The sequence below is a fragment of the Chlamydotis macqueenii genome, chromosome 10 (assembly GCF_036417535.1).
Source record: "Chlamydotis macqueenii isolate bChlMac1 chromosome 10, bChlMac1.mat, whole genome shotgun sequence".
Taxonomy (NCBI): Eukaryota; Metazoa; Chordata; class Aves; order Otidiformes; family Otididae; genus Chlamydotis; species Chlamydotis macqueenii.
Window position 1 is genome coordinate 16,200,292 of NC_141565.1, and position 24,358 is coordinate 16,224,649.

General features: G+C 41.1%; 1 protein-coding gene across 21 annotated transcripts in view; it reads right to left on the reverse strand.

Annotated features, from left to right (window-relative positions):
* Positions 1-8,572: 8,572 nt before the first annotated feature.
* MAGI1 (membrane associated guanylate kinase, WW and PDZ domain containing 1) overlaps positions 8,573-24,358 on the reverse strand; it is a 341,064-nt gene continuing 325,278 nt past the window's right edge. For 9 of the 21 annotated variants that reach the window (XM_086755360.1, XM_086755364.1, XM_086755358.1 and 6 more), the window contains 6 exons: positions 22,525-22,728; positions 17,530-17,620; positions 17,353-17,416; positions 16,258-16,404; positions 15,072-15,210; positions 8,573-11,424 (listed from right to left, as the gene is read on the reverse strand). In XM_086755360.1, the coding sequence (XP_086611486.1) occupies positions 10,724-11,424; positions 15,072-15,210; positions 16,258-16,404; positions 17,353-17,416; positions 17,530-17,620; positions 22,525-22,728 (1,346 nt within the window). In that variant the 3' untranslated portion in view covers positions 8,573-10,723. Of the gene's footprint in view, positions 11,425-13,014; positions 13,104-15,071; positions 15,211-16,257; positions 16,405-17,352; positions 17,417-17,529; positions 17,621-22,524; positions 22,729-24,358 lie in introns of all 21 variants that reach the window. The other 12 variants (XM_086755380.1, XM_086755367.1, XM_086755362.1 and 9 more) reach the window with 9 other exon arrangements.

The window sequence follows — 24,358 nt, forward strand, 5'->3', positions numbered from 1 at the left end:
CAGGACCCTCTGGTCCACAAGTCCCACTGAAACTGGGTGCCTCCATTGCTGGTGGGAAGAGCCTTGGGGCCAACCCCTTCCTGCTGCGATGGGGAACCTTGCTGCCCCGCAGCCCCACTGCTGGGAGCCAGCCCTCCACGAGGAATTGCTGCTCTTCAGCACAACGTGTGTCATCTCCTCTAATGCTAACGTGCTGGCACCGAGCACCCGGCTCAGGGTTCTGTCCTTTGCTGGCGATGCTCTTGCTTAGGCAAAAAGGCCACGAAATGGTGGCAAGCAGCTGTGTGCTTGCTTACGTGCACATTTTTTTCATATGGGGAAGAATATCTGCTCTGTTTTCTCTTCAGTAAGGGGAGATGACAGGAAGACTCATATTTAGCCCAGCGCAAGCATCCGTGCCCACACATCTTGTCCCCCCAACCCCTGTCCGTGTCAATAAGCAAGCCATGCCTTCAAGATCAGCCTCACGCCGGCTCTTGCAGTGTCCACAGGTACTTGGGCCGTGGTTTCTCCATCCCATGCCACGCCTCACTCTGCTGCCTCTGCAGAGCCGCTCTGATTTACATCGCGGCCTGCAAGAGGAAGATGAGGCTCTCCAGCTCCACCAGATAGCTCGTACCAGCCCCGAAAACTGACAGCAGACAGAGGCAGCTCCAGGCTAATGTCACCGGCGCCGCTCCAGCACGTGGCGGGTAGTCTGACCTAGTTCTAACCCTGCTAAATATGCAAAGAAAGAAAATGAGAGCATGCGAGAAGCAGCCCAAGGTTTTCTGTTTCCTGGGTACTTCTCTGCTGTTTTGCCTTTATCATTCACACTGCACTGAAATATTTGCACTGCCAGGTCTTCTTATGGGTGTACCAAGAAAAACACGGTAACATTTGAAAGGTGGGCTACTGTTTGGGTTTTTTTTTTTTTGTGGAGTTTGCTTTCTGTTGGGTTTTTTTTATTATTTTTGGGGGGTTTTTTTGTACAAAATTATAGGAAGGTGGAATTTTTCAAAGGTTAACGTTTTGACAAAATCTAAGAGAATTTGAAAAAGTTTTTGCTATCTTTTGAGCTGATATTTCTCTTCAGCTGTTTACCTTTCCATTTTGCCAGGTTTTTGCAGTCTTTTTGTTCTTAACTCACTCATTGAGAGCTAAATGCTACCCTGACTATCATTCTGACAGGCCTTTTTTGTTGTTGTTTTGTTTTTAAGAAAATGGATTTTTGTGCACTTGGCTGTATCTTTGTTTCAAAATCTGCCTTTCCCTTAATATTTCTGGTTCACTTCCACCATAGAAAAATACTCAAACTTCAGCTTCTCCTCCTGATTCTTTATTAGCTCTAGACCATTTGTGTAGTACATCACTACTTCATTGCTATGGAAACACTATTTCATTTGAATTGTCTGCACAGTATACCTGTTTTCTGGCACCTTATTTTCAACACCAAACTGTGCTCACCAGCAGCGCAGAGGGTTTTATTAAGGGTGGGTGCGGCACAGTGTTCTGCTCTGTGTCCTTCAGTTAGCTTTGAGCCCCCTCAGCCCGGGTCTGGTGATGGAAACGTGTCCTATGAGCCTGACGACACACCTGAGGTTGAGCTACGAAATACCATCATGGCAGGACTGGGAATATTGCCCAGCATAAGGACCACAAGAACCTGTGGCAAAAAAGAAACAGAAATGTTTGCTACTGGCCATCGTGAGAGAGAAAAGATGCTCTTCTCACCCAGCACACCTAGATGAATGGATATCCCCAGTGTCGAGCCAGTTTCCATCCTGGAGAACATGAACACTGCAAAACAGAGCAACCGGAGAACCGCAGGGAAGACATCCTGAGGAGGGAGGGGACAGTAAGGGGACAAAAAGATACAACCAGGTTTTGAATGCGTTCATACTGCACAGGGGGCATTGCCACTTGATAGCACACGTGGAACAAGTCTCAGGCATCGAGATCCTTGTCGGAGCAGCTAAGGAAAAAAGCCAAGGACAGGAAACCATGAAAATAATGAAAACCATTAATCAGTAGACCGCAAGTAGTGTTGTTTCTGGCAGAGGTTGAGACAATGCTGATCATTACAACTCCTATGAACATTCCTGACCTTGCTCAGGAAGGCTCTTAATTAAATGATTACGTCTCTCGACGTCTACAAAAGTCAGACATATGCTCACATGCTTCCCACTGCAAGGCTTTTTTTTCTGAATCAGGATCTCCATGATGACAGTCAACTAATCATTTGAAAAGCATTTTCATCTGGGCTCCAAGCAATCAAATTAAATGCAATTAATGTGGGTTTGGCAGAACTTCACACAAATAAAAGTTGCTCTATTTTTGTGCAAAATTGGAATATCAGTTTTTGCTAATAGCCTGATGTATCAAATCTGCTGGTACAGCTTTTCACTGTTTTCCTAACTTTTCCATTTTGCTGCAAAACTGTTACTGCAATTCTGCTGTGATAAATGAAGCCCCAAATCTCACAACATCCTGTCTTTGGTACAAGACCTTGTAGGAACTAGAGACTGAGAAAGAATGAATTGCTATGGTTTGCAGTAAAAATTGATAAAGATGGAGAGCATGCTGAAAACAAAGGAATCAACTGTATGCCACTTCATCAAAAGAGAAACAGCAAGACAATTACACAAATCATGAGGCTTTAGCAGCTATAGGGTATTTCAGGTAGGAAGGTAAACTGAGTAACACAAAGCAGAATACATACATATAAAAAAATGCCAAAAACCAAATCTCATTTTGGACAGAAGTGCAAACAAGTATGCACACACTTTCTAATGAAGCTCGCAACAGTCTACTTTTCTCCTTACTCAGTACTTTACTATGAAATTCACTTGACTTTTCCTTCTGAACAGCTATCCTTATGGATAATTTTTCACAATGAAGCAGTGAGTAAACAACACCTAAACCTGAACGCAGTGTACATTTATTTTTGGCTTGCTGCATTACAGTGCATCTTTTTCATAGAAGAAATTTTGATGCAAAAATCATGAGACTGCATTGCTGTAAAACACGTCAGTTATAGAAAGGAGAAATAATTTGGAAATGCCATGAGGCTGTGTTAGAAGGATCCATCTTTATAAAACCATAATTGGAATAAGAATTAGCCTGATGAATGAAATCTTCAGTATGCAGAGGGATAATGAATTTTTGCAATATGCTGAAGCAATGCAATAGCAGAAGCAATGATCATAATTATTAATATTAGTTACAAGCCAAGACTGATCTCTAAGATAGGCAGAAATTCAGGGTAAAATATTTGAGTTGATGCAATGTCACAGGGGATGGCACCGTTCACCACTCTGCTCTTGGCAAAAGGAAGCAGTCCCTCCTTACTCGGAGGGCTTCAGAGAAAACACCCTTCTGGCTCCGGGATGCCCCAAAAATGCACAGAGGCACTCAGGAGTAGTGCAGAGCTACGTACGCACCAGTTCAAACCACTGAGTACTGGAATAAATGCAACCCAGCTGCCTCCGAGCCCCCGCTGCTCCAGCTTCGAGGGCTGCTGGAAGGCACCAGCCAACGGGACAGTGATGCACCCTGCCGAAATGGGGTCCCTCGCACGGGCTTGTTCCGGGCTCTCGACACAGGGTCTCGATAATCAAAACTGTGCATGTGCTGTCATATTAAGCACTTCAGAGCTGTTTATAGTTCGCATATTTTTGCACTGTTATTGCACAATTAGGCTGAAGACTTCCAGATCACGCTGTCCCAAAAGCACCAGGAAATACTGCGGTAGTCAACTTTCAATCCTGGTAAATGCTCAGCGGGAAAAAAAGAAACTGTTTAGGCCAATATGTGCTGTGCCTGTTAAGAGGGTGCAGTTAGCAGTTTCTTTTGTTAAGAATTAAACCTTTTTCAGGGTAGCAAATGTATACTAAGTGACACCAAGGATCACTTGTATGAAATTATACTTTCCAAGGACCACAGAAGAATTGGTTTAGGCTTTTTCTCTGCAGTTCCAGCAAGAAGATTTCTTTTAGACATCCCCAGAATTTTGTCTAAAAACACCTGTCCCATCAAGTTACCCTTTCAACCAGAGAAGGGGCTGGAGAAGGAAAACAGATGTCGAATGAATCCTCAACCAGAATATAGGAAAGCATGACAAGAAAACACATGCCATAAATATTTTTAAATGGTCTTTTCTTTCTCTTACTAATACCATGCAAATAATGTGCATGGAGATCGTTAAATATCTTCTAACCATTCAGTAAATCATTTAGTAGAATAATTAATTCAGTACTGTGAATCAGCCACACAAATTTTATGACTCCTCTTAGTTTTTACATCACATCTGGAAACCCATACGACATGGCACTTTGCTGCACCTTCAGAGAGTGATTCTTGGCTTTGTCTGAGGATGTTCTGTCCCCAGCTCTCCACGCCTGTGGCTAGGACCTCTGTTTCCACTGAGGAGCAGGAGCGGGACATGCTGACCATGTCTGGTGCTGTACTGCACAGCAGAGAAACTGCCTCCTGTTCTTGGAAGCCAGACATGAGTTTCACAACTTCAGTTCAAAGGTTACAAAGGCAAAGGCTTTGCCAGCAGACTCAACACTTCAAAGCAGTGGCAACAATTGTTGGATCAAACAAAGAGGGAAGAAGTGGCCTGTGGGTCCCCAAAGCAAACTGGAGTCTCAGAAGCAAAAACAGGATCCAGAAGAATCTTACTGAGAAACAATGTGAAGAAAATTGCTCATTTATGTGCAACAAAAGCCTGAGTCCTCAAGATACTCTCCAAGTTGCTTCCATATCCAATCAATATTTTCTCTAGCACATATGGAATGAGCCTCAGCCAACTTCCTCCCCCAGACATTCCTGTTTCTGACTATCCTTAGAAAGAAGAAAGACAGCTAAATTCAATGAATCTCATTCATACCTATGGAAGTCAGCAGGCTTGGAAGGACACGCTCACCACCCAGTTTTCCTGACTCAGCAAATTACTGCAGATAAGCTCAGGCACAGACAGATCCATACACGTGCTCTTAGCTCACAGCAGATGCGAGGTAATGTCATACAAGCTTGGCCCTCTAATGACAAATAGAAAATCTGAAGACTGAAATTTCTGAAGAGTGCAAAAGGAAAGAAAGGGGAAATTTCAAGATTGCTTATAGATGACATGGGGTGGAGAGGAACCCAGTATGCAAAAGCCACATAAGCAAGGTGGAATTTCCATTCTGTACAAGCCTGATTCTTTCCTACAGTTAGCACCAAACTCACATCAGCTTAGGAATGGACCAAACAACCTTGGCTGAGGCACGATGTCAGCAATTTGGATTTGCGTCAGTACGACCAAAGTAAATGCTCAACTTAAGTATTTCTCTGCAGACCATTTTCTGTTCTTCTCTCCCTCTTGCTGCAGCAAATCTGCTCAAAAGTTCTCTTTTAAGAAATTATTTGCTCCAAAATTAAAGCTAATGAGACTCCTTGAAAAGATTAAACTCCTTCAGTTTCATCCTCAACATCTTGAAGCACAGACAACTCTGAAAATGGAGGACTTTCAATTCACATGCTGCCAAAGATTTGCTGAGGGTAACAGCCCTCCTCACCTGCCCAGCCAGCAACACAGATGGTAAGCGTTCATCTCTGCTGCTTCAACGAAGGGCACATCATTTTAACTCACATTATCCCTGAAATGGGTTTATGTAGAGATGTTTGACTCTGAAGTGGAAGGGCTTGGCCATGCACTACTTTCTGTTGACTTGCCAGAGCTCATCTCTTGGTGCCTGAGCCCAAACCCATGCATAAACCTCATTTGGTTTTAATGGCATTTATAGCCTAGTTGATAGGATGTGCTCAGGGCCTTAACCACTTACGGGTATTTATTTGAGAGTTCAGACACTATTCCCCACACAACTTCCTACGTTTTCACATAATTTCTTAGTTTGTTTTAGAAACATTCCTGCAGTTAAAATAATTCCTCCTGGGAAGGAGCATGTGTGCTGCCTCCCTCTCCCAGGCCCTTGAAATACCAAGAAACAATGATTTTAAATATTTCAGAAACTCTCTGTGTCCACAGCAATGACTGCATTTAAAAACCTTGAGGGCTATTTATTATTTACAACAGCATTTTTAAGGGTAAGTTTCAGATCACTGCAACCTGTATGTTAATTGCCAAGAGTCCATTTGAAAACGTAGTTTGAAGGCCTCTTACAGGAATTTGGAGGAGAAGAGGACATCCTGAAAAGTACAGCCAAGGTTTTCCCAGTGTGTTGTATAGGTAGTTCATTACAATAAAGGCAGTAAGGAAAAAAAAACCACATATGCCTTAAATTCTGAAAAGCAATCTCTAACCTGAAGTTTGTGTTTGTGTGGACGATTGTCGTATCGTGGTCAATCCCAACCACCGAATTTCTACATGCATTAAGCAGCAGCCCTTGTGGCAGCACATATTTTATATTCCTTTCTGTCCTGAAACCCCACAATTTTCCATTTGTATGACACTGTACTGCCTCTTCATTATACACCCAGGAAGCAATGTTGATGGATTAGCACCACATCCAAAACAGAAACTGGCATCATCTCAGACTCACGCGATTTACAACAACTGCTAAGTGAATTGAGATACTTTTTTTAGTTCCTTCTCTTCCTTTTTTAAAAATAAATCTTCAGAAAATACAATCTCAAAGGCCTAACAGGCACACATTTACAGATGGCAGCAGCGGGTCATAAATGACATCTTTTCCTGGTACTATTTATGAGAGCCAAATAAACCAAACATATTATGAGCCATTTATAATGTTCTTCAGCAGAACACTCAGCCAAGAGACAGAGCTGAAAGCCTGTTGTAACAAAAGGTACCAAAGTGAGGAGGAGAACAGTATCTATAATTACTACTCCGGTGATAAAACAAGCACAGTACAGCAGATGGGTTTAACACAAGATCACTATTAAATAAAACACTGGCTCGAATGCCAGGGAATGAATATTCAAGTGGGAGTGAACTGAGTGAAAAGGTATAAAGGCAGCAAACGTAGCTCAGCTAAACTAGAAGGTGCTTGCAACTCTAACCAAAAAGATCAAGACGCACGTAACTTTCTATGTTGGTCCAACAGCCATTCTGCAGTCAAAACCTTTCACAATCGGGTACTAATCAATGCTTACACAAATGACAGGTCTGGGCACACTGATGGCACAGGATCCTAACCATGTAGCACTGTTAAAAAAAAAAAAAAGATGTAAAACTCAAAACAAAAACAAACCAAAAACCTAACAATATCAATTTACAGAACTTTTTCACTTACCACTTCATGAACGTTTCAGTTCTTCACCAGAAACACGCTCCAATTCATCTTTTTGGCAGCTTCATAGTTGTAGAACATTGTTTGACAAAACATGAGCCAAGTTACAATCTAAAAAAGGGTTTCTTCTCATTTTTAGAAGTTTTGAAAAATATTTCATGGTCAGATAAGGCTGGAATTAATTAAAGTGAAAAAGGCTGCACCATGGAATATGCAATGCTCATGCTTTAGAGCAGAGCTCCAGCTCTCAGTGGGTTTGGAAGCAGTAGAAAGGATGCCACCACTAACAAGGCATTTTAAATAACTTCTTTTTGTCAACTTGCAGAGTTTTTAAAATTACATGTTTCTGTAAAATGCAATTTTGGTATTAACTATGTAATACCTTTGTTAGCTTGAGACTCGACACTTCAAAGACACGCTTCAAAAGCTTGAGACTCACCTCATCAGCTCTCTTAAATCACTTAAACTATGCTGTAACATGAACAAGGACAGGACACACAGTAGTAACAGCAGAAGATATAAATTCAGAACCAATGTATACCATTACAATACAACTTCACAGTAAAAAGGCATTGAACATCATAAAAGATTCAAACCTAAAGTATCCCAACCCTTTCTCAGTGACTCAACCATACCCCCCCAAAAAATCGGGCTGCATCAGACAAACTCCTCTGCAGATGCTGTGACTGGGAACACAAACCATTCACCGGTGACTCTCAAGCTGCCTGGACTCCCAGCAGGTTAGCTGAAGGATCAGGAAAACACCTGAGTGGTGCCTGATTAACTATACAGTGTTTAAAAGTTATTTCTAAAAAAAAATCTATTTAAACAGTTTTGCAATCCTTAACAGTCATCACATATTTCAAGAACTAAGAGATGGGAGACATACAGTCTTGGTGATATGTAGATATATGTATATGTATGTATGCATACACATGCATATAAATACATATAAATACATAAATATATATATATATACACACACACGGCACCAACAATGGCCAGGGAGCGGTTGCTGCCTTGTCTTGATTTTACTGTTGCACTGCTGATGTGTTATGAAGGACCAGTGATACAAAACTCAAATGTAGTCAACAAACCCTGCTTCACCTAAAACCTTAGCTTCTGATTATTTTGGGGAAGAAAATTTTATATTGGAAAACTGGGAACTTTTGCTTCGAGGCTTTTAAAATCATTAATGTATAGTTAATGGATGATTTATACACATTTAACGGATGGCCCTTGGAGACTGTAACCTACAGTTTACTAATTTAGACAGGGATGAGTAAGTAACGTTAAGGTGTAGCTCCTCCTTTATCTTATCACTACACTCATATGTATGCTTTGTATGGAAAACTTTATTTGATAATAAAAATAGCATTCACAGACTTTCTCCTTCTTTGTTGCTACATCATATACATAGTGTCTGTTCCAAGGAAAGAAGCTTGTACTGGGTAAGTCCACATCTACTCATACTAGTGTTATGTATAAACCAAATAAGTCAAATAAAGCTATGAACAATGTAGTATTTATATATGCATAGTGTTTTATAAAAAAGATTGGCCCACATACTGCTTTTCATCAACACAGAAAAGAGCATTATGTCTATAGCACATGGCAAGAAATGATGATTGAAGAACATAGACCGCATACAAGTGCTTAATAATATATAAGCAGGCCCACCATGAAGAAAGAAATGATATTCAAACCAACAAAAGCTTTAGAATTACTTATATAGTCTCCCATTTTAAAACAGCTTTACATACCTGATTCAGTTTACATTAAAATATATCCCCTGAATCAATTTGTTCCATTTTCAGAAATATAAACACTTAATCACATTCCTCACAGCTAAATTTTGTCATAAATCCTCTTTTATACAAGAAAAAGGCAACAGTTTTGTGGTTTTTTTCAACAGGCTCTATTAATTACAATTTAAACTGTACACACAATGATCGGCCATCTTCTTTCTCGGTTTTGTTTTTACAGTACCATGGCAACAACAGTGATCGACTTGCAATGTTTTTGTGTTCATATGGAAAATGTGAAACAGTATACATGTACACACCAATGCACTGTAAAAAGCAGCAGTTTACTTTAGTGGTCCAACAGTAACGGCAAACATTTTGGCTCAGCTAGGCAGTAATCCATTAAAATCTTATACCAATGCTACAGCAGACTTACCACACAACTTGCAAATTTAAAAATACAACTTAGAAACTTGCATGTTTTCCCTTTTGCTGCTGTTCTGAGATTCAAATTTACAGCATATAACCAGTATGGATAGGCTTCTACAACCAGGTTGTCCCACTGATTGCCTCTTTTTGCCTGTGTTTTTCCTTTGATACATCCTTTTTAAAATTTTTTTTCTTTTTTTTTTTTTCTAGCAAGTGCACTCCTTTTGTCTCAGTAAGGATGAACCAGTAAAATAAAAAACTTAAATACAGAGTGAGAAGAAGAGAGAGCTTTTGGAATTTGGCAAAATAAGAAAAGCCCACTGGTTTTGCCTGAGCAGAAGGAATACACCTACTCTGAGGGAGGACTTTGCTCCCATCGCATCGTGCCGTGTCCCAGGATCCCAATCCCATCCCTTGCTTCGAAGCAGACAAACAATCCCATGCATGCTCGGGGTGCTGTCCATATACATCTAGAAGATGAGTAGGGCTGCGGCGGCTGCCTTAATGAGATATCGTTAAATGTTGCTGAGGCTAATGAGAGATCAACAGTCTACGTTAGTGTGTGACACAGGCATGGTGGTTACCAGTCCTTCTGCCTTTGCGCATCCTGTAGAGGGGCCTGAAAGTATAAACTGTTCACGGAACAAACTACAAATTCCTTATCGTAAATCATCTTGTGCTGTGTGGGTTTGTATTTTTTTTTTATTATTTATTATTATTATAAATATCCTTCATTGAAAGAGTAGTCTCTTGAAACAGTTCTTGCAATTTTAGGAACATTTGTCTCTTTCTTTTTTAATTCCTTCAGCAGGAGCGCTCCATTCCTACTGAGATGAACAATTTTCTTCCTTCCCCACCCCCAACCCTTAAAAAATTTTCTACATACAGTGTAGCAGTGAGTCACTAGAGAACAGTCTGGATCAAATTACTCAAACTTGGTCATAAAATCCTTTGCCTATGTTATATTACTGGCTACCCCCATTTACTATATTGGGGAGGGGGGAAAGTAGCCCAATAAAGGAATTATTCTTAAGAAATCTACAAAGAATGTAGAAACAAAATTTTATAATCCTTTAGGACCAACATTTGGCAAGTAATTAAAAAAAAATACACTGAAAAATACTTTCTTTAATATTATACATCAGGCACAACACTTTTTTTTTGTGTTATAGGATTTCATCTGCATAAAAGGTTTGTAGGATCAGCAGGTGCCGGATGTCTCCTCGCCTGCGAAAGCTGGGTGGTTTCGGCTCCCACACTCTCTCCTCCGCTCCCGCGGCATGGGGAAGGCAAGGGGGACCCCAGAGGAGCCCCTCAGATGCTGAGGTCGGTGCTGCACTCCTTGTACGGCCGCCTGCGCTGCTCGGGCAGGTGCCTGCAGCTCGGCTCCTGCCTCCAGCCGGGATCTTCCCTCTCCCGGTGTCCAGCTCGCTCCTCCCTGAGCCGTCTGTTGGGCGACCTCTCCCTTCGCCGGTCGGATGACTTGGCCCGCCGGTCAAGGGAGCTCTCTCTTCTCCGATCGGGTGACCTCCTGGGCTCCGTGAGTCTCTCCAGCGACCGCCGGCGGCGGCTGGGCGACCGTTCTCTGCGCCTCTCGGGGGAGAGGTCTCTCCTCCTCTCGTGTCGCTCCCGCCTCTCCAAAGTGTTGTCAGCACTCCTCGTCCCTTCCCTCCGCTTTTCAGGAGACCTCCTCTTCTGCCCGTTCACCACCGCCCTGTCCGGCTGCCTCTCGCGCCTCTTCTCCGGCGACCTCTCCATCCTCCTGCCTGGCACGTGGTCGTTGGTTTTAGAAGTCCCATTCCAAGTGTGGTGTTCATTGGGATGTCTGCTAAACTCTCTGCTGCCTTTTAGGTCTCTAACATAAGTCCGCTTGTCCCCATGTTGTGATGATTTGTGAAGGTCTGGTGGATAACTGGACTCCGATGATGGGTGCTGCCGTCGGTTGGATGACGCGGGTTTCATTTCCGATACATTTTGTGAACCTGTGGCGGGACTGTTCCTGTCACTGCTGGGGTCTGAAAGAAAATAACAGCAAAGCGTTTGGTACCGATGCCTTCCGCAGAGCCGTGACACCACTTAGCACTCTTCAGACTTCATTAGTGACAAAAACAAACAACTGTTAAAGCAGTCAGCGAAGGCTAACCGAAGCTTTTGTTAATTTAACTGCGAACAACGAGAGTTACGGGTTAGTACTGGTGCTGCTCTGTTCGTCAGCCGTGTTTTGGTCCAAGCTGATATCATCTTTACGCTCTTCTGGTCATGGGGCATTTTACATTTTCCCCAAGTTCAATTCAGAATGTTTCGGTTACACTACTTTCTTTCCAGTGGAAAAAAAAAATATTGCAGTTTGGGTTGTTGGCTGTTTTTTTAACAGTTTCCAATAAAGAGGGCCTTTAGGAAACGCTTTTTAGAAGTCTTTTGAAAGAATTGCCTTCCAGCTGTGGGAGGCCTTTTTTCAAATAGCAGAAAACGTACAGAAAATAGAATTGATTATTAAGTTTTCACCTTGTAAAATAACATTTTGAAGGTGTGAGAATTAGACTGTAATCACACAGTTTCTATTTCATTTAAGACATTACTTAATCTCACTTAGTTCAACCATGTTATTAAAAGTCCTAGGGTAGATTTTGGTTTTGCCACAATGATTCGAACAATGATGACAGAAATTTATGATTTTTTTTTCATATCAAAGCAATGGAAAGATATTGTAATATGTAGGATGGCTTTGACTAAAACCTAATCTCCTGTTTGTTATTTTTAATGTAGTACTTCAGGTAAATACAGCTGAGCTACCTCTGTGAGATAAATCACAAGCAGAAGGAAAAAAAACAAACCCCCAAACTAACATCCAGCCCTGCGCTGTAGCTAAGCTACAATTACTCACGTCACTTGTAATGGATGTTTATGAATGATTCATTATAGACACGGCAAACATTAAAGTAGCTGAGCTGACTTAATGCGAGCGTTGCTTTTATTTGCTTATTGTTTTCTTTCCCAAAGCAACCTCGGCACGGCAGCTTGGCTGGCGTTAGCTACGCTTCCCGCAGGCTGCCTGCCGCTCGCACCCGGACACCCACCCCGAGGTGGACTGTCCTGAAGGCTGCCGTTGAAAACCCTCACAAACACACTTGTGGGGACAGATTTTTTTTTTTTTTCTGTTTTTCTCCTTTTTTTCTTCCCTCCCCCAAGCCAAACACTCTACACGCTCACTCCTCCTGCCATCACGCAAAGCGTCTCCCGTTTGATGGCATCTCCATTCCTTATGCTGGGAAGGGCTGGTGTGTGCATGGGCCATGATTTTTGTGACTTCCAGGTGAAACCCATGTGGCAACTCACGTGTGTGCGTTTTTGCTTATAAGCATTTTCAGGCAGCAGCTGGGGACCACAACGCTTTTCCGTAGGTGTAAGCACGTGGCCTGCAGCAACCTGTCTATCGCACAAGGTACAAGCAAGGTTTAAACGTGTCCTGTGGTGTACTTACAATTCAGGGGACGCAGGGTGCTCAGAATGAATTGCTGTACATATAAAATATAGCGAAGCGGAAAGCAATATGAGGGAATTAGGCCACAGCACAAAAACACCTAGTATTGATTTTAGCTACAAACCGTAGTTTGATTATGGCCCATAAGGTAGAAGCAAGACTCCCCGAGCTTGTCATTTCTCATACATGCAGCGATATTAGGAGGTATCATCGCTGAGGAAGGAAGAGCCCAGCACCAAGAAAAGTAAGAGAAAGAGAAAGAGAAAAGTAGAAAATTTAGATTCCCTATAATAAAGCTGAAAGAAAGAAAAATCTTCATATTTTATCTTAGAATAAAGAAAGTTTATTTTTCCAGTCAGATTGTCTAGGCTTCACCCAAATAAGGCTGCAAAGACAGCAGTTGTTATTATTGTGACATAAAGAGACATCTAAGAGGTGATTCAATAACCCAGACAACGAGAGCATCCATTCTAAAAGACAGCTGGAACAGCGACACAGAATGTCATAGAAAAAACAGTAACAGTCAAACAACAACGAAAAATAAAGTCCACCAGAGACCACAACATTAAAAATAAGTACAAAACTCATTACAAAAATATACAGCCTCATAGAGAAGCACGTTCCAATCGAGTCAGAAAAATATTGGAACTTAACATTATTAGAGGAACCATTTGCGACTGCAGCCAACAGAACGAAGAGAGGAAGGAGTCCCAGATATTACAAGGATATTCTTTACAGTAGTGCAACCCCTGTAGATTAAATCCTTGCTTGGAGAATGAATGTTTAGTGGTTTAGCATTAGCCAAAAGAAAATTGGTGGTGGATTTCCATCCTCAGTGCAACAGACATATGCTTTGAGAAGTGAAGCACTTAATTTACAGGGTATTTATGCAGTCTAGCATATGATACAGTACTGTACATCCACAGGAGTATAGGAAAAGACAAAAGTAGAAAGAACATTACAGAATTTCAGTGCCATCATCGAACCTTCTGGTGTGCTATTTATATAACAGAAGTGTAAACTCACAACTTCCCTTCCGTATCATTAAACACTTCAATTGTTTGTTGGTTATACTCTGAATTGGTCATTTTAAGTTAAATAATGAGCAGAGTGAGCAGAAACTCTCAGTACAGTAAATGAAAAGAAAATCGAGTTCATAAATTGTGCAGAAGGGTTTTGTTTCTGTTTTTAGGACATGGAGTGAATGATAAACACACAAGTTCCTGACACAGAAATAACCCAAATAGGGGGAGAAAAGTATAAAGGACATCCCTTCAATCATCAGTTTCTATAGAAACCTCAAAGACCTTTGGTTGGGAGTAGCCCTCCATCGAGGGCACAATATTTGACAATTATCTCAAATAAATAAGACATAATTATAATACTAGTGTGCTAAGTTAAGCCACCCAGCAATCCAACCTCCGGGGGAAGAAAAGGAAATCTAATGTCATTCTTAGTAAGAAACGAGGAGTGAATGTTTCCCCCAAGACAAGACATGAGAGCACCTTTTCATAACCTCCTCACCTTTTCAGACCTTACAAATTGACTAGTTGAAACCAGCAGACAGTTTAAGGGGGGGAGAAAAGGGCTCAGGAGGCCAAATCAATATATTTATGCAGTAAAACTTTTTTTTTTTCTTCTTTTCCTTAAATAACTTTATAAATATTTACATAAATATTAAGGGAAGGCAAAAATCTCATAAGCCATCTTGGCATTCATGTCTATGGATACAGACAGGAACTAAGAGAAAAAGTTAACAAAAAAATCACTGCTTCAGAATAAGAACTCAGGATCCCAGTTTTTGCATTGATTAGAAGTAGAGACCTATTTGAAACAACAATTCAGCCGCTGAGAAACAGTTTGGCACAGTTCAATGACATTCCTTGTTTGGCTGGACAAGACAATAAGGTTTTTTTGTTTTGTTTTGTTTTCCTCTCTGATCACCAAAAATACTGCTATGATGATCTTGCCTTACACTGCGCCCCAAGTCCATGGAAGCAAGCAAAGGATGAAATGTGTAGAGAATTCAGCACAAGCGAGGCAATTAACCATATGTTGGAAAGGTTGGTAAGACACTGGTGAGAAAGGAAAATAAAAAAGAATTCCCGCTTCAGATCTTGAGACAAATCATTCATGGAGTGATGCCAGGGAAGAAAGGAATGTTTTCATAGTTTGACCCACCATATTCTGGGACAGAGCCATCTCCACGTTTCAGAAACAGGCGGACCCTGCGGCCACCGTTTTTAATCAGTTCGATGGCCCGAGCGTGCTTCATGTTCTTGGTAGTTTCTCCATTGATCTCTAAGATTTCATCACCGATCTGTCAATGTAATAAAAGAAAAGAGTCTAAGATTAGAAAGAAGCCCCCACAAGGGTCACCACCAGCATACCACAAGACAACAGCCACAGCAAAGGTGGAAGAAGAACTATGCACAAGGTGAAGCTAACTAAGCCCAGCTCCTTCCAGTTTTGTTTTGATTATTTGTAAAATCTTTGGTCAAACTGGTCGTTTGTTTTACAAGTCTGCTCTAACTGGGATGTTCAAATAGCTTTTTCAGGTCCATTTCTCACATGGATATAGATACCTACTATTAAACAGCAAAGATGCTTTTGTAAATATAATCACTCATCAGGATAGGAAAACAGGGCTCGGAAGAGCTTGTCAAAGCATCAACTTCCACAGGGCAGCACTGATTTGTTTTCATCAGCAAAAGGTTTGGACCTATAAATCTACCCCTAGGAAAAGAATTCTGAAAATGCCCTTTAGATGATATATCTGGAGAACAAAAAAAGACATACGCTGTGAAGTTATAATGCATTCTCTAGTAGAGGAGCAAGGGCTACAAAAAACTTGGCAATTTAATTTTTCTGTAGGCATTTTATAATATATGCCCTTGTTATAATGTTTATAATTTAGCTGATATGTGAAGTTAACCATTAATTCTAATCAAAAACTGTATTATAATTTTATAACCTACAGGTCAATATAAATGTTCTCTGCCTGCTAGCAGATAGCACACCCTGATTCTTTGCTCACAGCTGCAGCTTTAAAGGAGCTGATAAAGACTGTGGCTATTACATTTTCATTGCTGTATGTATCTTTGTTAGGCTTTAAAAGTCAGATTATGTATTAGAATTTGGAAACCTGGGTTGGAACAAGGGGGTGAAATCTTCTCATACACACACACTGTTACAGCCTGTATACAAAGAGTGACAGAAGCCATTGACAGAAGTAAATAGGAACCACTGCTCCTTTCAGTTAGCATTTAATTTTCCTCTTAGCCGGCACAGCAGAAGGTGTGCCTGTACGGGAGAGGCAGGGAAGTCAGCTTATTGCAAAGTGTGTTTTTTAAATGTATGTGCATACCCTCATCTTCCCACATCTCTCAGCTGGACCATCCTCAGCTAGCCGCAACACATACAGGTCCATGTTATACTCCCGGCCACCTCGCAGGCTGAAGCCAAACCCTTTGGCTCCTCTTTCCAGCTCAACAGTGTAAAAGTCTTGGTCCTGCTGGAGGGAAGACAACATATGCACAATTGAATAGGAAGTTAAATGGTGCTCTACTCTGATTTTGAAGTTATTCAACCAATGAACGTTATTATTTTTGTTACTCATAATAAAAAAAAAAAGAAAATCTGTTCAGTTTTCACACACAGACTAGGATTGTCTGCTTCCTCAGATCCCACCCTGTGATGTGGAGCGCCACCGGTCGTCTGCAAAGGGCTGGTTTTTAGGCAGTGCTGTGCCCAGGGTGAAAAGGCAGATTTCTGGAGGGGGATTAGCTTTCTACCAACCGCAAACCAAGGCTAGGGCATCCTCACTTCCAGTGCCAGGCTTTGGTTAAATGTCTCACAGTCACTGGGATCAGTCTATGCCACGGTGCTGGCTTTTCCTTTTTGTTAGCACTTCATCGATTCCTTTGCAAGAAGCTCGGAAGCACGTGCATTGTTTTTTCTCTACAGCACAAAGTAGGGATGTTTGGAAGTCCCTAATGGAAGAGGTTATTTCTGGGATGGCCAGTGGCAAGCTAAGTTAACAGCGAGATAATCTCTTTAATAAGATGCAGTCTATGAAAGCTGGAACACTCCAGCTATTGGCCCTTATTAAGTTTTACTCTTTTTTTTGTCCTCTGAATTTATTATTTGCACAAAACAGTACTTTCTAGAGAGGCGTCTCAAAATATACAATTCAATAAACAAACACATAAATTATTACTGATGTAAAAATGTCAGCTTTTTTTTTCTTTCCTAAAAGTCTTTATGAGAGAATGTGTTGGAAACGCTTCTCAGCAACACATATTAAGAAACTAATCAGCAAATTCCTCTTTCTTCAGCAAACAGACTGAGGGAGAAGAGCTTCCCAGTAGGAATTTTCAAGGGAAATACTTTAACACAGCCCTCAAGCAGATTGGAAGCAACAGCCCGTGGTAAACAAAACAATTAGAAAGGTACTCCTTACCTGTGCTGCTTGGGGTGGTTTGAAATCAAACTGGGATTCCTGCTTTGGTTTGGTGTTGTTCCTGCTGTAGTGAATGAGAGAAAGAGGGAGAGAGGAAAAATACAGCTCATGGGATGATCAAGAAGTAACTGAAGAGAGAGCATGTCAACATGCACTCCTCAAGGAAAACAATCTGACCTGGTCTCCTGTGGTATTTGCTGAGGAGTATGTGTGGTGGTAATTGTAGCAATTTTTTCTGCATTGGTCAATAAAGTAGCATTGGACGATTCTGCAAAATAAATTTTTTTTTTTCATTATGAGAGAAGACCATTGGCTATTCAACAAAAAAAAAAAAAAAATTGCAAAGGCATTTCACTGGAAAGCATCATTACGTAGTTTTTAAAGAACTTGAGATTGGTTCAAATTTCTTAAGCACAAAAATTAACAAGATAAAGTCTAAGCTAAGTCATACTAATTATGTACATGAAACTGTACACTCAACTGGAAAATGCAAAAAAAATATAACTGAGATATCTAGATTAGAGACATCTCTGACTGTCAGACACACTCAGAATGAAGGCTGACTTGTGGAGGAAGGGTTGAAGAATGTTTTATCTGCTGTCTAATGACATGAATTCCAATCATTAAAGTCTCCAAATATGGTAGGTTGGCTGGATTAATTTTATAGTAGCAATAACTATGCCATGGATTATCAGCTTATCAGTGCTTCCTCCATGAGACACTGCAATCTTAGTAGGATTGAGATGTGGCTTTTATCTAATACCTCACAAGGTGATATTGAATGCGGCTAAAACCCAAACTTACTGAAATCCGTGTTTGAAATACAACCCACTGCTGCCTGAGCACCCAATGGTGCAGGCTGCGATGTGGAACCACCAAACGTATCAACAGCTCCAGGTACCCTTTACTAAAGGGCTCACTGAGAGAATACAGAGAGCAGGATTAACTTCAAAACTCAATTTATGCCATGGTAAAGGGCTCTCAGCCCAACATCAGCCTGCACAAGTGCCATATTTCTCTACAAATGGCAGGAGGTGCTTCCAGCAGAGGTCCTCTCTCCTGCTTCACAAAACTGGGAAGAGAGTTGCTGTAGACACAACTGAAAAGTGACTATGTAGGTGTTCCTCCTCACAGAATGGCGTGGCAAAATGGTCCCCTTGTCATTCTGGAGTTTTATCACACACTTCAATAAGACCAGAGTTTAAAAGACTCGTTTAAAATTCGAGTAATTTAAAAGACTGCGACAACTTGTTTAAAATTCTGCCTAAAACTAAGGTCATTAGCCAAATACTAGCAACATTGTTTTAGGGGATAGACCTGAACTCTTGCCTATTGAACTCAACACATTTTCCAGAAATTTACTGTGTATCAATCCTGAACTGAAATTAGTACTGAAGAGTTTCAAATTTTGAATTGTTCTGGAAGTCAGCAGTTCCTGAAAACACTCTTCCCCTCACACAGAAGCTTGAATTCAGTGGAAGAGTCAGTGGCACACGCTTAACCCCTCAAAATGTTGAATGGTTACGTTGGTTGCATATGGAGAATGACAGCTACAGTCAATAGAAACACCCACTCATTAGGCATGGCGTTCCCAGCTAAAGCCACTGCAGCGCCAGGCACTCACTCCTTTGTGGAACAGTTCTGCACACAGGAGACCCCCACTTTCTGCCTACACCCATTCTATCTAGGAGAGGACCGCAGACTGCGAGTAACTACAAAATACTTACCATGATCCACTTTTCAAGGACAAAATCTAAACTGAATGCACAATCACTGGTTAAAATGATTAATCTTGTTTCCTGACTGAATTTCTCTAGTTCAAATCCCACTTAAAAAAAAAACCCCACCATCAGACAACAGCAATGAAAACTGGGTGGAAACATCTGGCTCTCCAACATAAAATTACAAGGTCTTCCACCCTGCCCTTGTTTGCCTCTTAAGCTCCAGGCATCCATTAATTCACTTGATTGACTATGGAGAAATCTGCCATTATTAAACAGAGTCCAGCTGTAATAGAAAACTGCAAAAAATGGGACTTTTTTTGCCTTAATTAAGGAGAGGTGGTGGTCTTACTTGGTGCTGGGAACCTATTTTATTTTATGGTTGTTTTAATTGTGGAGAAATCTAGATGAGGTGAAGGTTTTTCTTTTCTGTAACCAGCTCATGTCAAGGGAAACTCAGGAAAATGGAAAGAGGAAAAAGAACCATTTAAACAGATGGGTGCAAGGAGAGCACAGCCTCTTTGCCTGCAGCACTCTCCTCAAGTTAACATGCACATACCCTCAAGCATATAGAGCTGTAACATCTTCCAGACCAGAGCTGGCTTGTGTCTGGTGACTTGGAGAGCAAGAGAGGCTTCCTGGGTCTGCCTGCACCTCTCAGGGTAGGCATGACCACAACAAGCCCTTGTGAGGATGTGCCACGGTCAGCCAGCTCGTGTGAGGAGGAGATGTCCCTATGTGTGGTTACGCTGCTGGATTTTAAGAAATAATTCTGTGTATTTTGTAAAGATGCCTTGATGCTAAAATTGGTCTCCAACATAAGAAAGCCCCAAAACCTTGTTAAGTGTTCTGTATTTATCCAGAACAAAAGCCCCAGAAATCCTCCACAAATATCTGGAGATCAGATGAAGATAGGCTTCAAAGAGAATGCAAGATTCCTACCCTTTAGTAGGTCACACTAAGAATACCAAGCAGAGCAACAACACATCTTTGGTACAGATGTATCTTCACGTCACCGTGTTGCATCTATCTTTAGCCCACCCTATCCCATGAGGCAGGAGTTGTGCATAACTTTGCTAGTATTTAGACACTGGTTCAGGACGCGTGCCAGCCACCATGCAAAACTGGAGCAAAACACAAATATAGCAAAAATTATCTCTAGTAGAATTGCAATTTTATGTTCTAAATCCTACATATTTCATTGATTCCTTGCCCTGTTCTATCACAGCACTCAGACACCAATTAAATGCCTAATCTTGTAATTTTTCAGCTCTCTGTATCCTTGCATCAGCTGGTAGCACGTTAAAGCATTTTAACGTCATTGCAAACACAATCCTGCAGTGGTTTATGGCAATGAGTTGGTGCAAGACTTATCACAAAGCAAAACCTTTGGTGTTTTAAATAATGTTAGAAGAGATTAGCAGTGTGAGTTTATTGTGAGTCTTGTGACGAGCCTTAGTTTCAAGTTTTTCTAAGAATTATGGCTTCTGACTTATTCTTCCCCCCTCACCTTGAAGTACACTGTTAGATCATTTATGTTTACCAAAAAATCACCCAAAAGTCAACAAAAAGAAAACAAATCAACAAAAGTACCTAAAGACAACAAAAACAAAACAATATTGAGACCAATTTCTTAAATCTCACGGAGTTCAGAGCAAACCTCCCAGTGTTTCTGAGAGTGTCTGGTCTTACTGGCCTTTGGAAATTAAATGCAGGCAATAGAGTGCAAAAGTATTTCAAAGAGACAGTAAGCAAAAGGACTCAAAGCTTGCATTGCTATGAGAGAGAAGAGTTGACTTCTTCCCTAAATTACAGCTTTCCACTTTCTCTAGGAATATGTGATGTCAGCCAGAGGTACAAGTTTCCCTTCCAACCTAAACAATTTTTCATGGTATTTTGTACACATATTTGCATGAACAAGACTGGCTGAGCATTCACATCAGGAGGCTACATTCTTCTTAAAAAATTCTTAAGTTATTCAAAAATTATTTGTTTCTTAGGCATTTTTGACTTTTAAAAAAAAATGATTTGCAGGTAATGAACAGTTCTCCCATTTTACCTGCCAAAACTGGCACCACAGGCCAGCTCAGACGTTAGTCTGATTCACAGCCTTTTTATTATTCATGAACACTCAATTCCCTGGGAGCAGCGAAGGATCATATACCGTTTGACCTGATAGCTACTAAACACTGGGAAAACAGTCTTTATGCAAAACAGATCATCCTAAACAGAAATAATTTATAACCAGATCATTTCTCATCCTGACCTATTTTTATCCTGTAACTAAAGACAGCACACCCACGCTCTGTTGGCTAACCAAACCCATGTTTTGGATTAGAAGGTACCGGAGTTAGGAACTTACCGAATGGTTCTCACTGGTAATTACACCATGTAACATCTTCGGGTTCAATTCAGCCATAATTTCTCAATCTTTCTTTCAAACTTAATCACACTTTCTCTATATTTAACTGAATGCAAACAACATCCTGTACAACGCTAAGAATTGCTCATTAGCGCTGTATCTGAGCCATCAAATCTTATACTCGGGGATTCAGCTTAAAAAGAGGGCAATGTAAAAAGATTTCTGCCTAATGAGTTCTCACTAAGAACCCGTCCATGGCAGAGAGGGACAATGAAAAACCAAAATACTTAGAATTTAAAACCACAGCAATTTTAGTTCTGCTACAGATACTTTATACACATTTCTGCTCTGTTCCTATTTGTTATCACAGCCAGGGATCAGTTTAATGAAACTGATATATAACACAGATCCTTATTTTTATTAAATAGCTCAGTGACCTGAAACCAGTACCAAGTGTCAGCGTGTTTCCTCTGATCTGAAACAGCCAGGTCCTCTCCAGGGGAACTCTTACAACCATCAGCTGCAAGCACACAGCAGCTCCAGAGCCATCGCCATTTAACGAAGTCATTTCAACATGTACTGAGCTCCCTCCCAAAGCAACTTAGCCAGAATAACAACAAATCTTCTTTTCGAACAGCTTAAAACACGACAAAGTGTTTATCCCTTTCTGTGATCTCTTTACTCTACATCCTGCTTGTGTAGGCTTCAGGAATCCCACGTGTTAACAAGTGATTCCCAAATATTCTAAAGCTGCATTATTAACTTAAGAATCAAATCAAAGCGTACTGAGATATGCATCACATTTACAGAAGATCACTTTTAAGCAGATACGTGGAGGAACATGACAGACTGGAATATTGTTTTTTTAATGTAGAATCAACACCTCCCTGTCTAAAAAAAGAACTCCCATTTCCACAGAAAGAAAAAAAAAAAAAGCTATGGAAGACTCACAACCTCCCTCACTGCTAATCCCCAAAGTGGGAGTGGGATTTGAGTCCTCTGTGACTTTGCAGCTCTGACTGATACAAAAAGCCCAGGAACAAAACCAATAAGAGGGTCAGATAGGACAGCAGGAAACATATACTTTACCATCTCCTGGAATGATGCGCAGGGTAACGGTGTTTCCCGCTTCCTTAATGAGGTTGACGATGTCTGAATGCGACTTGTTGGTGATGGAGCACCCATTCACGGCCAAGATCCGATCGCCTACTTTCAGCTTGCCACAGCGGTCTGCGGGACTCCCTTCAATTATCCGACCTATTTTGTGAGGCATGGCCACACATGCATTTCCCGCTTTTGTATTGTTTTGGGGGTTGTTTTTGTTTTGTTTTGGTTTTGGTTTTTAAATTGTTTACATACGTGGGAATATGGTGAAGGGGAAAAGGAAAAAAAGGGTTGAAAAGGGAAAGAGAAGGTTAAGGGTTAATTAATTAATGCATCAAGCAAAAGTTATAGGATAGCTTTGCTGCCAGTGTTCAAAACATTGGCAATCCACTAGTATGAGTGCACAATATTTTACTTCTTACAAAAAGGTGTTTTGTTAATCAGTCAAAACTCCCCCCGCCCTGAGGTTTTTATAGACTGCAACTGCATTTAGCAGCCCCATCACAACCCAAATCCTGATTTTATTTTTGAACCAAAAAATTGAAACCGTTTGTAGAAAACACCACCTTCCTTCTCCAAGACAGAGTTGTCAGCCTCTCTAGTCCTTCCCTAAATCAACTGCTGTTCGAGCTTCTGCCAATGTTTTGTTCTTTCTCAATGTAGAAAGATAAAATCATTCTAGGCCTAGGAGGGAGCGCGACTCCCTTTCTACCACGAAGACCCGCTCTATCAGCGCTGCACAGGGAAGCAACATGAAACGGTTTTCTTACGTCGTGAATAAAGGTACTACCAGGAAAGGTACAGGACCACTACAGATGGGCCAAGACTGACAAAGGTAACCTGGTTGGTGCAGGCATCCACCTCAGCCTCTGTTAACCCCTCCCCTTTTATGATCATAGATGGCATCAGGATGGGAGCAGGGAAGGAATACAGATCTCCTCATTCAAATACCTCTAAAACCAGACACAAAACTATTGAGATGTCCAACACACAGAGCAAGAGCGCTTCAGGATGAATGTGTTTTGGAGACAAAATTCTCCTCCTGTTCCATGCAATTGTTTGTCCCAAAAACACAGGGTTGTCCATAACATGCAGAACTGGAACACAGGGGATACACAGCTTCACGCAGATAAATCCACCGGGCTTTTGTACGACTTCTTTCAATGGGGAAGAGACCCTCGGGCACGCAGCACGTGATTAAAACCACGAGGTACACAGAGTGGTCATCTCATACTTTGCATCCACAATACATTCACCCTCAAGATGCACTTTCCCATCTGTGCTGTAGTCTTTACTTCATTAGTAGTTTTAGAGATATACATTGCTGCACACATGACATCACTAGAAAGGCCATAAAGAAGAAAAAGCTAAAAGAAGGAACGTGAGATGAGAGAACAAGGTTGGAAAGATGCAATGAAAACTGGCAGAAAGTGTTAATACTAGTTGCAAATGGCAGGGGGATTTTTTTTTCTTCTTTTATTGTGATGTTACAAAGTTTTCCTTTCTGGTAATTCAAAGACCCATCCAGATTAAAGGCTGTTTTGAGGGTAGGAGTTCCTACTCTATCCAGTCCACTGAATAGAGATGACAGAGCCCACACCAAAGCAACCAAGGTGGGTTTTAGAACCAGTTTGGCCCATCTCTAAATACTACCCATGAAAGAAAAAACAAACTACAAAGCAGGTCCAAAGCAAGCACCACGCAGCAGAGGGAACACATCTCATGCAGAGTATTAGGAAAAAGTTGAATATACTTAAAAAAAATTAAAGGAAAAACAGTCACAGATCAACAGATCTCCATGAGGAGCCCCTGCACAGAA